An 18,930-nucleotide genomic window follows, 5' to 3' on the forward strand; every position below is an offset into this window, starting at 1 on the left:
CCAACATAATCCAAGGACGTTCCGGGGGCGGGGGGGGGCAGCCTGCACATGTCACCACGCTTCTGGTACCGACATGGGATGCCTACAATTTACTAACCCTAACCTGTCTGTCTTTGGAATATGAGAGAAAACTAGAGCAGCTGGAGTAAAGAACGCAGCCAAGAGAGAATGTACAAACACCTTACAGACAGCTGTGGGAATTGAACCCTGATCTTGCAGTTGGCACTGTAAAGCATTATTCTAACTGCTCCTCTACTGTGTTACCCATGGTGTGTGTAGTGTGTATGTGAGGTATGTGTACTAATGAGGCACAGGGAACGCAGTAAGAAACAGTTTTTATTGAAAAATTATGTTTAAAATCAGCCAAAAGGTGTCAATATAACTAGAAATCACTTTCTTATAAATACAGATATGGAAAGCACAGTGGTTTACACAATCACAGAAATAAGGCAATCTGCATCTTTAACCAGCAGCCTACAATAGCAATTAACATAACATTGTGTGCACGTGGTGTTCCAGAGTCAGGAATCAGGTGAGAAGCAAGCTTGAGAGCTCCAGCTCATGGCAGACAATGGATAAATTCAAGATTAGCTTACTGACTTATTTTTCTGAAGGAAGTTAAGAAAAATAGAAAAGGATATTGTTTTAAGTACACATTACACATTTAGGATTGAATGAAGGATGCAACAAAGGACAGTGAGAAATGAAAAGGCATTGCAGGTTCAAGTAAGTTCATCAGATCGCTGGTTGCCAACTGACACATCTTTAAATTCTATTGCATGAAACTGAGGACTCACCCTTTCACCCTCAAAGACCCCTGCCACACTGACCGATAAAGCCAAGTGCAGCAATGCTAACATTTTTGTTTGAAATTGCTGTATACTTTAAATTTGGGGGAAGTTGTAGATGAAAAGAAGCATTAATCTGCAAAGATGCCCATGTACGTGCACACTTAAGACGAATATTGCTCAAGATAACTGACAAAGGATTAAGTTGTTATCTTGTTGTTGCAAGCCCAGAGACTACATTTAGTGTTATGTCATCACAATCCACTCGAGGAAATATGATGTGCAAATGAATACACTCCTGCAGAAATGAGCAAATCAGGTCAGGCTACCCTGCAATTTGTGGGTGAGTGGGGTATGAATTTCAAGATTATGGTATTCAGGACTGACTTGATAAAATGAACTCTGGCCATTTCTCTTGGACAACATTCTGCCTGAAACACACAAGAGAATCATCACAGACCAGACACACATTCTGATGCAGCTTTAAACACTGCACACCATCTTCAGCATGAAAGCAGGACAATTCTATACATATTGACCAAAACAGAACAAAGACAGCATATTTACATTAATTTACAACTTGCAGGGAAGTGAATTTCAGAATGGAAACAATTCACACTCCATTGAGTAGAGGAGAAGGATGATTTTGAAGGGGCAGGAGAGGAGATGCATTCAATACATTCCACTAACTGTCCTGGAACAATACTGCGAAATGAACATTATGTACAGGTATGATAGATGACACTACACATTTAATGCTTTTTAAGCCTACTCTTTCTGGTATATTTACAAAATAATTCAAAAGTCAGCTAACTGTAATTGAAGGTTTAAACAAGGCAGAACAAAATAACTGTATTTAGAAATGAAATTAGAAAATAAAATAATTTTATGATGTTTACAAAGTGACAAGAAGACAGACAATTTAATCAGTCAGAAAGAATTTTTTAAACGTATCATATAATAAAACATTAATTCAGAGTGACAGACACTGGAGTGTTTTACCCAGTAATGTAGTGCCGTCCAATATATAAGGAGATTCAAGGCATATTTCTGCACACAGCATTATACTTGGATAGGAGGGAGAGGAGTTGGATGAGGCAATCACGTTTTCTCCTTATGAAATTATCACGTAATGTGAAGAGTCTGTTATGTGCTATTTAAATAAAACATAACAGTACTGAATATACAAATTGTCTTTATAAATCTTCAATTTTAGAATACTTTGGCCACAGACTGATCTGCAGCACATTCAGTGTCAACACTTGAAAAAGAGAAATTTGCTTTTCTTAGCAAATTAAAACAAAGCACATGAAGCTAAAACATCAAGCTAAATTTAATCTTATACCCTAGGATAAGGTTAAGCAGCTTGAAATGTTCAAGCTATAAGTGTAACCAATCAGTTCAAGAAGGGTGTCATTTGATCTGCATCATGATACAAAGTGACTCTGAGCAGATTCTCAAATAGAGTTCTGTAACAATTTGAGATAAGAGATGATATAACACAGTTTATAACTCAGAACAATAACCAATAGCTTTTAATAGACTTACGACAGATTCCGTTCAAGGGCTATCACTTTTCCATTCCACAGAGTTCAAGAAGACACTGATGCTCCCACAATGAATACAGGAGAAGTGCCAGACATTCAGCTCAACACGTGCATTCACCTCAGGTCAATTTGGATTAAATGGGTGTTAATTTCAAGAAACACAACATGCATTACAAAATAAAAAAGGAACAATGCATATAATATTAGTGTGTGTATGAATGCAAATGCAATCTGCAATCCCAAGCAAAGCAAAAGAAAAGATTTGGATCGCTGACAGAACATAACTAAGTCTACATAAGTTGTCATACTTTCTTTCTCAGGTCTAGCAGAGTCCCTCAGAAATGTAGCAATGACAGGAGGTATTGCAGCTCTGAATATTTTATGGCAAGCATTACTGAAATGAGCAATCACGCAAATGAAACTAGGCACCCAAGATACCTCACTGAGCCTTGCCCAAGAAATACCAGTTATCCCATTAATGTACTTGCACTACTAAAGGGTGGGCAACAATTAGGAGCAACAAACAGGAAAATGAGTTTTTAATTCTATTGTTTCAACATGGTGTAAAGCACTGAGTGTTTCTTCAATCATACATTATTAACAACTTTGCTGGCATCAGTCAATGCAATCTTTGAGCGCTTTAAGTGAAATGGCTAAAGTAATTAATCTAAACTCTTCAACAAAGATAAAAATCACATGGTTGATAATCAGTACTGCAGACAAATAACTCCATGTGATCTGTGACTTGGATGTCCATGATCAGAAGTTAAGCAAATTCACCTTCCAGAAAGGAAATTTCAACTCTTCGCAAAAATGAATAGGTCAAAGGAAAGTGAAGTGTATTAGTCAAGGAGATCAGGCTTTGAGAAAATAATGCATTTCAAATCACATTACCTGTGACAAGGATCACCAGGGAATATATGTACATGTTATGATTTCCAGGATTATGTTGATAAGATGAAACCTTGTTGCTTCTGGAATCCAGTACCAGTTGTATTGCAAGAGGAACTGCATGGGCTAGACAGCCACTGTCCATAAAATACAAAGATTTGGACCCCACACTGCTATATATCTGCAGTACAAAACCTTTCATACTGTGCTGCTTTGTTTTTCCTGCTACCCCTCCTACTGACCATCTGCATTTTCAATTATCTCACATTAACCCAATGCTGGTTAACTTAAAAATCATTGCCTTAGACAGGAAATTACTGAATATCTGGATGGCATTACAGAATGGATTTGGTTTGATTGCTAATAATCACTGCATGTGGTTTGTCAGTGTTGAAACATGCAGTAATTGGGGCCAGCTTCCCAGCTCAAAGTGCAAACATGTCTCAACATGTCCAATTTTCCCTTTGCAGCTCTCCAAAGTACGGCTTTAAGGCAACCACTTGATATAAAGACAACGACAGTGAAAACACTTCTGTTGCCTCAGGGGCAGGGGGGAGAGGGGTTGGGTTAATATGATTAAAAGCTGGGCTGTCATTTTTAAAGCAGGTAAAGTACAAAGTTAGACGTACCTGAGGTAGTTAGGACTTCTGCTATATTTACAAAGCTTAAAAACTACATTCAAGAAGTTTTTTGGGAATTGGACTGAAAACCAATTCTAGAACATTGCTCAGTCCTTTGACACATTTTAAAAGATTAGCTTTTTTTCACACCATAGCACAACTGTTACAAGTTCAAAAACATTAATGCAACTTCATTAGAGTTTTGACTACAGATCGCCCCCAGTTAGTGAACATTTGATTAGTAATGAATGTGGGGAACACATTTGGAAACTGTCTTTCAAATATAGATCTGCAGAAGCTAATAACATCTAATAACTTTTTGACTGGGTCATTGGGAAGGAATTCGTCAAATAACCAAGTTATTTAAATTAGGAAAATAAACCTCTCACGCACCCACGATCTTCTGTCTGACAACAACGGCCATTGGAAGAATGATTTGTATGTCGCAACTTGGCAGAACTAGTGTGGTTTGCTTTGCTCCAGATTTACTGCATTTTTATTCGAAGGCTTTGGAGTAGCTTCTGACTTCTCACCATCCAAGACAGCAGGTATCAGCCATGAAAGTTAAACGTTTACCATATCTCCAGCTGCACGAATTATCGCACGATGAAGAGTTCTTTAGGAAACAAACCACTTTGTTAGTGGGGAGGGTGTTGAGGGATGGTTGTCAGGGGAGAGCTGTATTACAACTCATTGGAGGATTTATCCACTTCCCATATATAACATGACTGATTTTGTGCAAAACAAGCTCTCAGACTTTACTTCCAACATTCATTGGCTCTTTTTTAAAAGTTTTAGGAGCCAGACTGAGCTTTGCCTTTCATGGTAACAGTTTGAACACCATGCCATAAAACTGACAATTGATGTTCTTTGCAACACAGAAAGCCCCAGAGTTGCAAAGCTGGGTAATTCCTGCCGGCACTAATGAGAAATTAGGCCAAGTGACTTGAACTTACGCTCTCCTGTCACTGAGTCTTCACTGAAGAGGCGAGAGAGAGTACAGTTCAATTAGCAACATCATCTGGATCAGAAGGACTGAAGGCTGCTGCTCTGAGGATATCAAGGGAGTGGACCAGGATGAGGGTTCCAGTCAAGTGTTTCCAGCGTTTTGTGATGGGATGCTTCATCTTGTCCAGCCCCATGTGCAGTTCTTGGATCACGTCTCTGTAGCTGTCTCCAATTTGTGCACTCCAGGTCAGTAGGAAATCATAGGCTGGTTTCCACATAGCCTGAAAGGATACAAACCAGTTAGAGCTATTACTTTTTTTAATGATAGCATTCACTTTGGGCTTTTAAAGCACTACAGTTTCTCAGATAGCAAAGGGTATTCTCATTCAGTTGTCTTTGCAACAATCTCACTTTCTTTTATCAACTTGGAAGCTCCATACAGAAAGGTACAGCCAGGATGACATCTGAATTGATTTAATGATTTTTTAAAAATTTCTGATTGGATCATTGGGCAAAGATCTTGTGAAATAACAAACTTATTTTAAAAGTAGGATATGCAGTCTCTTGACCAGAAAGGAATGAGTTTTACAAAGTAACAACAAACACCTTTTCCACTTATCACCTCCCAGCTTCTCCCTACCTTCACCAACCTTCCCCCTCACCTGGCTTCAAGAATCACTTGCCAGCTTGTTGAAGTTCAAATTCAAGTTTAGTTGTCATTCAACCATTCACAAATACCCATGAATACAGCCAAATGAAACAGCATTACTTCGGGGCCAAGGTATAAAGCACCAAGTCATACACCACATATAGCACAGATAAGACAGCCGTAAAATACAGTCACACAAAACATATACTCTATGTCCCCAAGTCAATGAATGCTGCAGCAGTCAAACACAATGCATCTTGTCTTCTGCCAGGTGAGCAGTGGAAGGCAGCACCAACTCTGATACGTGTGCCGTGCCACGAGGTCTCTAGCGCTCTAGTGGAGCGCACGGACTCTGAAGCCTCTCTCCTGGCCGGCTGCGAAGAGGCAATGCCGCTGCTTGAAGCTTGGTCCTCACTACCACCGAGGCCATGCAGTTCCCCTACTGTCCACCCCCTGAAGTCTGCCAATAAGCCAATGAATTAGAATTGTAGCATTCTACATTAACAATGCCCAACAGGGTCCTGCGATCACAAGAAAAGCGTCTAAGACAATCACTTGCCGTTAGGCTGCACACTTCCTTCATGCACCCACTCCAGCGCCTGACACAGACAACAGCACGGTCTGCACCAAGTGCTAGTCCTTCAGCTTCTCTGCTAATAAGCAACTTGCTGATGGGGTAGACCTGCAGTACTTCAAGTTCATAATGTCCAGCAGGATTTCGTGATCGTAAAAATGTTTTAAAAAAAAGACATCACCACCTTTGGTTGGCCCCGTAGAAGCACCTGTATCTGAGAGCATTGCGATCTTACAGGACACATTGTACTCCTTCCCCTCCCTCCCCATTCTTAATCTAGCTTCTTCCCCTTCCTTTCCAGTCCTGATGAAGGATCTCAGCCTGACATTTCAACTGTTACATTCCTCTTCAGAGATGCTGCCTGACATGTTGAGCTCCGCCAGTATGTTTTCTTTGTTCTTCTGGATTTCCGGTATCTGCAGAATCGCGTGTTTATGATTTTAGAGGTACATCAAGATTGGAGACCACATGGGCTACTCCTGCTTCTTCGATAACAATTGGTGCAATAGTTCTTTGAGGTCAGAGTTATAATTAGAAATAAAATTTGTTGGAACTAATTGAACCAAAGAACTCTCCTCCCCATATTAACAGCAAGATATCAGTAACCTTAAAACCACAACAAACTGCCCTAATATTACAGTGATATTTTAGAAGTTCAATATCAGCTTTACAATCAGGTGTACTCCAACTGTAGTCAAAATAATTACCCCAACTTGATTCTGGAACCTTGCCAGATGCAACAATGCACAATAATAATTCATCAATTAGTGATTATTTTAGGACATCCTGTAAAATTTGACAAATTTCTGTCCCTTTGATTAGCAGGTCTGTTTATTAATGACAAGTTGTGAATTGGGAAGAAAGGCGGATATAAACTTTGGCTAACATTAAGCAAGCTGTTATTCACATGTCAGGTTACCCTGTGATGTTTAGTATAACAAAAAACAGCAGCATACTTCAGTTGTGCCTGAGGGATTTGCAATGGGTTAAGGACGAGGAATTTGCTTTAGACAAAAGAGCTGATTGTGGACTTCAGGAAAAGTAAGACGCGGGAAGACGAACCAATCCTCGTATAGGGATCAGAAGTGGAGAGTCTTGAGCAATTTCAAAGTCCTGGGTGTCAAGATCTAAGGGGATCTAACCTGATCCCAAAATATCCATGCAGCTATAAAGAAGGCAAGACACCAGCTACATTTCATTAAGAGTTTGAAGAGATTTGGTTTGTCACCTGAAAACTTCTATAGATGTACCATGGAGAGTATTGTGACAGGCTGCATCACTGTCTGCTACTGCACAAATGCATCCACAGAATGTTATAAAATTAGTCAGCTCCATCTTGGGTACTAGCCTCTGTAGTATCCAAGACATTTTCAAGGAGCAATGCCTCAGAAAGGCGGTGGCCATTATTCAGGACCCCCATCACCTGGAACATGGCCTCTTATCATTTGTTACCATCAGGAAGGTGGTACAGCAGCTTGGAGGTACACACTCAGTAATTCAGGAACAGCTTCATCCCCTCTGCCATACTAAATGGACATTGATCCCATGAACACAATCTATTTTTAAAATATATAATATTTCTGTTTTTGCAATATGTTTTGATCTATTTAAAATACACAAATATACTTACTGTAATTGTTTTACTTAAATTGTTTCTTTCTTTTTCAAATGATCAAGTATTGCATTTGTACTGCTGCTGCTAAGTTACAAATTTCATGACACACGTCAGTGATAATAAACCTATTTCTGATTCTGACTCTGTGGTCAGTTCAGCAGCAAAGAAACACCTGTCAGTAGGTCTCATGCAAGTTCAATCATTTAACAGTTTACCAGGATTAGTAAATGACTCTGATTGTTATTGTTGAAGGTCAAATGTAGCTACATCATACAGAGTAATGGACTGTGCCTGTTAAACAGGCTGTTGAAATTCTAGCCTGCATGAAAATCCACAGTCCTTGGGTAAAACTTCCCTTGTGCACAACATTTATCTACTGGTCACATGAACACATTAAAAACACTCCATCCCTACGAAGGGCAAGCTTTGTGATCCATATCCCTTCATTAGAGAGAATCAGTGACAATTTAGTGCAGGAATCAACAGTTGTCTGAAACTAGAAAGCCTGGCTGGCAATGTAGGGAAAGAGAAGAAAGGAGAGGAATAAAGTGTCTGAAAGTGAATTGGCAAGCTCAGGGACAATTAGAGATGGACAGCAGTTTCAGACAAAGTCAGATTCCACACAAGGTAGTATAGGGAGCAGCACTGTAGCATAGGCGGTGGCTCAGTAGCATAGCAGCAAGTATAATGCTATTGTCACTAGTGCCAATGATCACCGATCGGGGTTCAGTTCTACCTTTAAGGAGTTTATATATTTTGGCTGTAACCATGTGGGTTTCCTCCAAGTGCTCCTGTTTCCTCCCACATTCCTAAGACGTACGAGTGTAGGGTTAGTGAGTTGTGGGCACGTTATGTTGGCGCCAGAAGTATGGTGGCCCAGCACAACCCTCACTGATTTGATTTGGCACAAACCACACATTTCATTGTGTTTTTCGATGTACATGTGACAAATTAACAGAAACGTAAGAATATACAGCACATTACAGGCCCTTTGGCCCATAATTTCTCTACCACATAGCCCTCTATTTTTCAAGGTTCCATCTACCTATCTAAGAGTCTTTTAAAAGGCTCTATTGTATCCGCCTCCACCACCTTCGTTGGCGGTGCATTCCACGCACCCACCACTCTCTGTGTGAAAGATATCCCCCTTGTACCAACTTCCAAGCACTTTAAAACTATGCCCCCTCGTGTTAGCCATTTCAGCCCTGGGAAAAAGCTTCTGCCTATCCACATGATCAATTAAGCTGATCAATAAACAATCTTTAAAAAAGGTACTTGATTAGCTGAACAACCTGTGGTAAACTATGTATACCTGTCTGGACACACCCCTCTGCTGACTGCTCCTGTGGCTCCTCCCACAGACCCCCGTATAAAGGCAATTGGAGGCACTGCTCCCCCCCTCAGTCTCCGAGATGCTGTGTCCGTTTTGCTACTCATTAAAGCCTATCGTTCACCTCCCGTCTCCGAGAGTTATTGATAGTGCATCAATTTTATTAGCAGCAATTTTAAAACATGGAGAGCATTTTACGACCCGACAGATTGGATATTGACCCTCAATCGCCGGAAGCCAGCATCGCTTTTGAACTCTAGCTTGCATGCTTCCAATCGTACCTGGAAGAGATCCGCGTGACCGAGACTGCCTCGATGTACAAAATTCTCCTCTCCAGGGTCAGTCCGCGGGACTACTCCCTGATCAGGGACCTGCCGACCTACCAAGGGGCACTGGACACCCTCAAAAGACAGTACCTGCGGCCAGTGAACACCGTCTACGCAAGACATCGCTTAGCGACACGGCTGCAGTGGGCCAGAGAGTCGAGCGCTGAGTTTGTCCGGGCCCTACAGACACTCGTGCGGGCCTGCGACTGCAGGGGACTGACGGCAGAACAGCATGTGGAGCTGCTAGTAAGAGACGCCTTCGTTACTGGGATCAGGTCAGTGTACGTGCGCCAGCGACTGCCGGAACATGCCGATCTTACCTTACGTTCAGCGATCAAGCTGGCCGAGACGCTGGAGGCCGCGCTGCACAATGCTGACGTTGTCCAGGCGTGCGATCTCCCACCGGTCCCGTGGACACCGCAGACCCTGCAACTCGTCGGTGAATCGACCTCGGCTGCTGACAGTCGCGGGTCCATGAAGTCCCCGCAACCCGCCGGTGAATTGACCACGGCTGCTGCCAGTCACAAGTCCGCACAGTGTTACTTCTGCGGACTCGAAAAGCACCCAAGAAAACGTTGCCCGGCCCGAGACGCTACCTGCTCCAGCTGCGGAAAGAAGGGCCACTTCGCCAAGGCCTGTGAGTCCAAACCACGAGCAGGGTCGAGCAGCGCCGCATGCGAGGCATGGGGGGTTGCCATCTTGGTCGCTGCCATCTTGCCTGCCCGCCTTGTGTGAGGCATGGGGGCAGCCATCTTTGTCGGCGCCACCTCGCCCTGCCTCCGACCCACGGGTGCTTACCAGGGACCAAGACAGCGATGCAACTCTGGCCTCCGTGACCCTCGACCAAAGCGCTTCACACCAGCTCGCCAGGTCAATGATGGACATCCTGGTGGAGGGGCACAGGACTAGCTGCCTGTTTAACATGGGCAGCACTGAGAGTTTTATTCACCCGGACACAGTGCAATGCTGCGGGCTCATGACACAGCTGGTAAGCCAGAAGGTCACCATGGCTTCTGGATCGCATTCCACAGACATTCGGGGGGGATTGTGTAGCGACACTGGTGGTGCAGGGCACAGAATATCGGGATTTTGCGTTACTGGTCATGCCTCAACTGTGTGCCCCTGTGCTATTGGGGCTCGACTTCCAGAGCCACCTGAGAAGTGTGACAATGGAGCATGACGGGCCCCTCCCACTAATCACTGTCAGAAATTTTCAGTTTTGTGGGATTTCGTCATATACCCTGCTACTGACCACACACACACACACCGACCCACACATCCCACCCAACACCATACTGACAGCTGCACTACTGACACCACTTGCAGCCTCTCCACCCTCAAGATCCCTCCCCCACCGCTGTTCGCCAACCTGACCCCCGACTGTAAACCTGTGGCAACTAAAAGCAGGAGGTACAGCACGGGGGACAGGGCCTTCATGAAGTCAGAGGTGCAGCAGCTGCTCAGGGAGGGGATCATTGAGCCAAGCACAAGCCCTTGGAGGGCCCAGGTGGTCGTTGTTCGGACCGGGCAGAAAAATAGGATGGTCGTGGACTATAGCCAGACCATCAAAAGGTTCACGCAGCTTGACGCGTACCCCCTACCCCACATCGCGGATATGGTCAATCAGATAGCTCAGTACAAGGTGTACTCGACCATAGACCTGAAATCTGCTTACCATCAGCTCCCCATCCGCCCGGAGGACTGCCCCTATACCGCCTTCGAGGCGGGCGGCAGGCTCTATCACTTCCTGCACGTCCCCTTTGGTGTAACGAATGGTGTCTCTGTCTTCCAGAGGGAAATGGACCAGATGGTGGGCCAGTGCCAACCACCCTCAGAGCCCTCAAATGGCGCCTGGGCTTCTTTTCCTATTACGCCCAATGGGTCCCTCACTACGCAGACAAGGCCCGCCCCCGGTCAAGTCCACCGCATTTCCCCTCTCAGCCGAGGCCCACGCGGCCTTCAGCCGCATTAAAGGGGATATTGCCAAAGCAACGATGCATGCGGTGGTCGAGACCATTCCCTTCCAAGTAGAGAGTGACACCTCCGACTTCGCGCTGGCTGCTACCCTCAATCAGGCAGGCAGGCCAGTAGCATTCTTTTCTCGTACCCTTCAAGGCCCTGAAATTCGGCACTCTGCGATGGAGAAAGAAGCCCAGGCCATAGTGGAAGCTATTAGGCACTGGAGGCACTATCTCGCTGGCAAAAGGTTCACCTTGCTGACCGACCAGCGCTCAGTTGCGTTCATGTTCAGCAACCAACAGCGGGGCAAAATCAAAAATGATAAAATTAGCAGGAATTAGCAGGAGACTTGTGCCTTGTTGTGCCAGCATGTGCATTCTTAAATTCAACTCAGGCTAGCAGATAGATGCTGACAGATTGACCAGATAAAGCTTCATAGAGCACAGTTTTTGAGTGTGCAGATGTGAATGGCCACTGGAGGGTCAACAGATCCAAGGCTTTTGGGGATTGGGGAAAACCGGAAAACAATTTCAGGAGCCATTGTGCAAGAGATGTGATAAACTTCCTTTAGTCTTGGTAAGTTTGAACCTGGCTAGATTTCTTAACACTTCTTGTTTTGTGCTGTTATCAACTTAACTTACTGAATTCAGCTTTTCACAAACTGTAAGTAGAATTGTACAGAGGACTCTTTTTGAAATTGTGTCTGTCATAAGTTTAGGTTTCTTTTTGCTGAACTGGAGGGGGAAGGGATGGAAATTTGATATTCCCAGCTCTCTGTGCCTTGTGGTTTGGCTGCCGCATTGAATACAAATGGGCGAGCTATAACTTGTCCATAAATGTCACTTGTGGGAATGTACAGAGACTGGTAGCATAGTCATCTTAACTGGAATAGAATCTGAGAAATTTGGCAGTAGCAGTATTAGAAAGGAAGTCCTTTTTAGTGAGTTATTAAATCTCAAGTTTTGATAGCTTACAGAGAATATATGATGCTATTTCATTTCCATCTAAATGCTTGTCGAATTATTCTAGGGTACCCACCTGATGCAGAATAAACACTTCAACCACATCAAACTATCTAAATCTCAGATATATTCACAAAGAATCTGAAGAAAAACACTTGTTTTCCAATGACGTAATTTAATTAAAACACTAAATCGACTGGGAAACAAACAAGGTGCCCACATGTTTGTATAAATACAACTTCAGTTAAAAATTAATGGAATGATGAAAATTTCTCTCAAGCACATGTAAGTTTAATGTAAACAGTCTGATTTTAGATAACATGTTGAAAGCCTGACCAAGCTGACTGTCAGGTGATGGTTTATTTACACCACAGTGTCAGTTGTTCACATCTAGCAATTTTATAGTGAAGTATATAAAAACAAACTGCGTACTAAATACAGAATCCAAGAAGAGGATCTGGCCTTATCAGCTTCAAATTCATCAAGTTTCATTTATTTTGTTTGGATTCATCTGTTTTAATGATTTAATTTTAAATAATTTAGTGTCTTAATTCTAGCTTGCCATATTAGAACAGTGATACATAACAATATTTGTACTTTAAACAGTTTTTTTTCCAAATAGATGATCACTATGTTAAGGTGAGATGGAAAATATCTATTGTTATATTGGCACAGGTTTTTATGTTGGGCTTCTGTATAACATAAATTATTTTAAATTTTTCTTTTGATCTCCAATCATCCACATTTTTGCTACTAAAAACAATCAGAAGATTAGGTGGCATCTGTACAGAGAAAAACAGCCAATGTTGGAGGTGAAAAGTGTTTTTCCAAAACTTCAAAAATATAGGATGTCTAACAATTGTTGTTTTATACTTCTAAAAAAAATCAAAACTTTTACCCTGATCCACAAATAATTAACTCGCCTGCATTGCACACAGAATTCATGTGCTCTTGACTGTATAGAAGTTAGGACATTTCTATTTACCAGTGTTTGTAGTGCACGTTATAAAGTTCAAAGTAGATTTATTATCGAAGTATGTATAAGTCACCATATACTACCGAGATTCACTTTCTGGCAGAACAAAGAATATAGAATCAATGAAAAACTACACATAAGCAATGACTAACAAGCAAACAATGTAGAGAAGACAAACTGTTCAAATACAAATTGTGCCTGATAGTTGAAGGGTAATAATTGTTCCTAAATCCGGTGGTGTGGGACCCGAGGCTCCTGTACCTCCTTCCCAACAGCAGCAGCGAGAAGACAGCATGGTTTGGAGGGCAGGCGTCCTTGATGAACAATGAAGTGCAGACGGCATTTAAAAAAAACCTCTGAATGCCATTTTGAACTGAGTGGCCGTGTCCTAAGCAAAATGGTAGGTCTTGTTAGCTATGACTCTCTCTTTGGACTATAAGTCTCACTCTTAGGGCCCTACCTCTCAACACCTTTGTATGTCTTAAGCTGATACTTGGATGATCTTTGAAATGGAAGCACTATATTAAGAGCGATCACCCATGATAAATTAGGAGACTTTAAGACTGCAAAAACATTAACTGATTAAGAGGATCCACAGCTTAACATACTGGAGATCAATTATCTTTCCAAAATTTGCTAAGACAAATTGAGAGAAGAAATTGACAATTTAATAATTAAGTTGGGGAAAAAAATCAATCAAATTAATTAGTCATTCAATAAAGAAGAGAAAATCTGCAACACATACAAAGTACTGGAGGAACTCAGCAGGCCAGGCGATATCTTGGAAAAGAGTAAAGTTGACATTTTGGGCAGAGGCCCTTCATGAGGACTGGAACAAAGAGATGAGAATCAGAGCAAGAAGGTGGGAGGAAATGGAGGAAGAAGTACAAGGCGGTAAGTGATAGGTGAAACCGGGTGAGGGGGAGGAGCAAAGAAAAGCTGGGAAGTTGATTGGTGAATGAGATAAAGGGCTGGAGAAGGGGGAAATCAGACAGAAGGCCATGGAAAAAAAAGGAAGAGGAGCACCAGGGGAGGTGATGGGCAGGGAAGGAGATATAGTGAGAGAGGGAAATGGGAATGGGGAATGGTGAAGGGAAAGGAAGGAAAGCCCCTTTCTTTTCTTAAAGGAAGAGGACATCTCATTAGTTCTAGAATGAAAAGCCTCAATTGGAACAGGTGCAGGGGGATGGAGGAATTGAGAGACAGTGATGGCATTTTTACAAGTGACAGGGTGGGAAGAGGTATAGTCCAGGTAGCTGTGAGAATCAGTGGACTTATAAAACATATCAGTGGATAAACGGTCTCCGGAGATACAGACAGAGAGATCGAGAAAGGGGAGGGAGGTGTCAGAAATGGATGAGATAAATTTGAGGGCAGGTTGGAAGTTGGAAGCAAAGTTGAAGAAGTCAATGAGCTCAGCATGGGTGCAGGAAGCAGCACCAATGCAGTTGTTGATGTACCGTAGTTACATAGATGCTGCCTGGCCTGCTGAGTTCCTCCAGCATTTTGTGTGTATTACCGTCATTCTGTAACACCAAGTATGATGTTGTAAAATATGTAGAAAAATATACAGCAAGATCAGATACAGTACAAAGTGGCTCTTTGAGAGTGGATGGATAAATGCTCTGCTACAGAATCTAGATATGAGTACTGTACTGACTGCTCTAAACCTGCCAAGCTGAATAACCTTACCTCAGTTTCAATCACTCCATTCTTGTCCCTGTGAGGAGCTTCAAAAGCATCCATCTGTTGCTTGGAAACTCTGGCCAATTTCTCGGCTAGCTCTCTCCACCTTGAGGCCACCTCTACAGCAGTAGTGAGCAATACAAAATCCTGGATGAGCCTGGCAACCAGACCCTGGCAGTCCATCTTCAACAAGGCCTGGAAACAAAAAGAAGAATTCATCAACTCCCAATGAGATAAAAACAGATGAACTTGCCTGGGAGGTAAACTCCAACTGGTTCCTTCAACCTTCATCCATGCTGAAAGATCAGATTATCGTCACTTACTCTGTTCCAGCTTGGGAGAGACAAGAGGGGGGAAAAAAATCTCTGAAGTAATAAAAATAGCCTTGCAATTAGGCAGCATCTTCCATAACGCCCAGAAATCTCAAAGGACCTTACAGTCAACGGAAATCTATTTTTGAGAATGTGGCCAGCTGTAATGTAGAGAATGTGCAGCACTTGAAAGTAGCAACGTGAAGGAATGAGTAGCAAACTAGCTTTGCCAAAGCTATTTGGGAAAGTAAACAAAGCAATAGGAACAAAACCCCTGCTCATCTTCAAAACAGCACCACAGACTCCTGTATAGTCATTTCAGATACCAGAGTAAGCCACAGTTTACTTGTTCATTGCTGGATCCTCTGACAGCGCAGCACATGGCTGAACTGTCAATACAGATTTCAGTCTTCGGTTTCTGGAGTGGAAAGGTGGGATTAAGGGAATAAGTACGCAGAGAAATCCCGTCCTACCTCCTCAGAGACAGAGGTAGATCTAACATCATATGATCCATGCTATTAATGGAAGAACTTGTTAACTACATCTTACAATCTCTGCTCCACCTCCCTCTCACAAATCAGAAGTCACCAGCCATCATCTGTCAACCATGTATTAAGCTCTCAATTTTCCATGAAATTAACCACCTAGTATTCATTCTGTTTCCATGCTTAGATTGGCTAAACATGCCTTCTGTTCCAAAATCACAAATGAGAATAATCTTTTAACAGGAATATTGAATGAACATATAAACTATTCAACAGATCGATGTCAAGTCTTCTCAAAATCTATCTTGCTTTGAAAACCTCTGAATCTCAAAATATTTGAGTAGCTGAGGCTCTTTAATCCAGGACTCATTTAGGTAGGCACTAATCCAGATCTTTGTTTTCCCAACATTACTGTATCAAACACCAGGGAAAGAAGCCCAGGAACTCAAGTTATAGTGAAATCAGCTAAAGGCTATGGTCAGAGATGATGTTGATGTTACATACATGTAATTCAATGCCTGTGAGCTTCACCTCCAGTTTTCCAGCACTAGAAGTTACCCCCATGACTTGTGCAATGAGATTAATTTCTCATTTAGTACCTACTTTTTTGGTGCCTGGGCATGGCTAACAAGATATCTACCACGACACATTTGTTTTTATATTTCTTGAGCCATTCACATTGAATGCTTTTCAAAATCACGCACATTCACAAACACTATAGTCACCCACCGAAATTCAAATCCAATTTATTTTTAAAGTACATACTGTTTTTATTACCATATACCAACTCCAAATTTGAGTTTCAATGGATATTCTTTGGATTTTATTGCTTTGAACAAAGTATCAGTTGTTTTTGTAAGAACAAAACCGCTCGCTAAAGCATTGCAACATGTGAAGGTGAAGGGACAGCACGTGGAGGTACCAGTATTTACGATGAGGGAAGGTGATTGGAAAGGAAATGAAGTTGCAACATTCAGGGTTTCACGCAACAGAACAATGCTGGAATGCGAGACTTACGCCACTGGTGCAATTGAAGTAAATTGATCGAGCAATCCCAGGAATTAATAAACCTGATACATATTCTTCCCCCATCACCTGCTATCTTGCTTTCCCTTAGTGTCCACAGAACTCCAGTCTGACCACATGCACGGGGACATTGAACCCACTGAGTCTGTACCAGCAATCCACAGGAGCCCCACTTTATTGCTCATTCCCTGTTCAGTGCCCAGTGAAGCACTTCTGACATTCCTCCATTCCACACATTTCATGAAATATTATGTGATCACAAGAATCGCAAACCGATTAAGCAGATAGATTAAATGTGGACTTAAAAGGTACCCACTGTGAATCAAGGGCAGCTCTAACACCTTGACTTTAGAAATCTGCTGGTTCAAGTGCCAGGAATTAAATACACAAAATGAAGCAGTTTCTTTATCTTCGGTGCTGAGGAAGTCGAGCAGGAAAGATGCCACATCTCAGAGCTCTGTCTGCTTGAGCTTCTCCTCTAACCTTTCTGTGCCTTACAGCTCCTCCCTCACCACCATTCAGGACCCTAAAGAGCCTTTTCAGGTGATTCAGAAATTCACATGTATCTCAATCAACTTCCAGCTTCCTCAAGTATTTGATTTGCTGCTCTATCTGCTCGCCACATGAACACGAAAAGTCCCACAGAACCTTTCAAAGAGAAGTAGGTCAACAATTCAGCCTAACATGTCCATGCTAAGCCTTTTGGCCTGCCTACGTTATTCTGGCATCAGGGCCATATCTTTCTGAACCTTGCTTATTTTAGAGTCTGTCTAAATGTAGACATTGTGTCTGATTTTGCCACCTCTTCTGCAAGTGTGTTACAGATATCAACCTATCTCTGTGCAAAGAAAACCATTCCCCTTAAATCCCTTTCAAAATGTCTTCCTCTTACCTTAAACCTACTTCCTCATATTTTGATAACATTGTCAGGTGTAAGAGATTCAAATTATCTATCCAATATCTTTGACAATTTCATATACCACCTTCAAGTCACCTCTGAACCTCCTTCCTGTCAGAGGACACAAGCCCAGCCAATCTCCCTCATCTCAAATCCAGGCAATACCCTGGATCTGCAATTAATCTTTTGTTATTAATTGCAAGACTATCCCATGCAAACTGCTTCTCATATTTTCTTATATTACAAAAGAGACAACACTGAAAATTGTAAGCACAAGAGATTCTGCAGAAAAATTTGAATAGGTACATGGATGGGAGGGGAATGGAGGACTATGATCCAGGTGCAGGTCGAAGGGACTGGGTAGTTTAAATGCCTTGGCACGGACTAGATGGGCTGAAGGGCAGTTTTCTATGACTCTATAGAAGCAAACACATCGAAGAAATTACTGCTGTTTTAATAGGCGGTCTTGTTGCCAGTCTAATACAGAATGACAGGAAGTGACTAACAAAGCAGAAGGCATGCTGCACAATGCTCTTTGTTTGTTAAGATGTTGAAATTCTGCTCTTTTCCCTTTCTCTTCACCAATGTTCACCCAGAGCAGCAACCTCTTGGGTGCTACTCCCACTAGGGGTGTCACCACCTGTGCACCCACCACATAGAATGAGCCGCTACATGTTATGTACAAAATAAGGAGCATTTCTTGCATCTCCAGTATGTTACCAGGTCAACACCCCCTTTGAAACAAAAAGTGCATTTTAACACGTATCATAACAAAGTCCAACAACACATTCAATGCAATGTTCTCTCTAATTTGTAATGACCAGTGTGCGCAAAAATCTTCTGCTGTGTAATTTTTTTTCTGCCCGGAAACAACAACATCTGCGCACTGAGTTTTATATGTAGAGATATTCTTTTTAACAGCCAGCAAAACACTGTCAATAAGAACTTCGATCTCCTCTGGATTTGATCATTTTCGCTCCTGTTCATCTGCACTCTCACAAAACAAGCCGCAGGCCTGTAGCTTGTAATGAAGGATTTTCTGGCCGGAGCTTTTGCAAACCATCCATACGCGATTTGCTTGCTAAATGACACTTTAAAAACTCAAGTTTCCAAATATCACTCCATTCTTCCTACTTGCAAAGTCTCCAGCAACATTTGCATTGTGACAATACACGCAGGTAACACCAGCTCTGTATTGTACATAAACATTTCTCATAGCTACACGTTCCTGACCTCATGAGGTTTCGGTATAGCAATTTCCACTATTACATTAAACCATTCCGCTTTAAAGGGCAAACACGAGGAAATCTGCAGATGCTGGAAATTCAAGCAACACACA

General features: G+C 42.3%; 1 protein-coding gene across 1 annotated transcript in view; it reads right to left on the reverse strand.

Annotated features, from left to right (window-relative positions):
• Positions 1–318: 318 nt before the first annotated feature.
• Positions 319–18,930, reverse strand: part of LOC140728259 (SH3 domain-binding protein 4-like) — an 87,454-nt gene continuing 68,842 nt past the window's right edge. The window contains exons 4-5 of the mRNA XM_073046749.1: positions 14,878–15,066; positions 319–5,075 (exon numbers count right to left, since the gene is read on the reverse strand). Of these exons, the coding sequence (XP_072902850.1) occupies positions 4,851–5,075; positions 14,878–15,066 (414 nt within the window). The 3' untranslated portion in view covers positions 319–4,850. The remainder of the gene's footprint in view (positions 5,076–14,877; positions 15,067–18,930) is intronic.

This window comes from Hemitrygon akajei, chromosome 5 (genome assembly GCF_048418815.1).
Source record: "Hemitrygon akajei chromosome 5, sHemAka1.3, whole genome shotgun sequence".
NCBI classification, from domain to species: Eukaryota; Metazoa; Chordata; class Chondrichthyes; order Myliobatiformes; family Dasyatidae; genus Hemitrygon; species Hemitrygon akajei.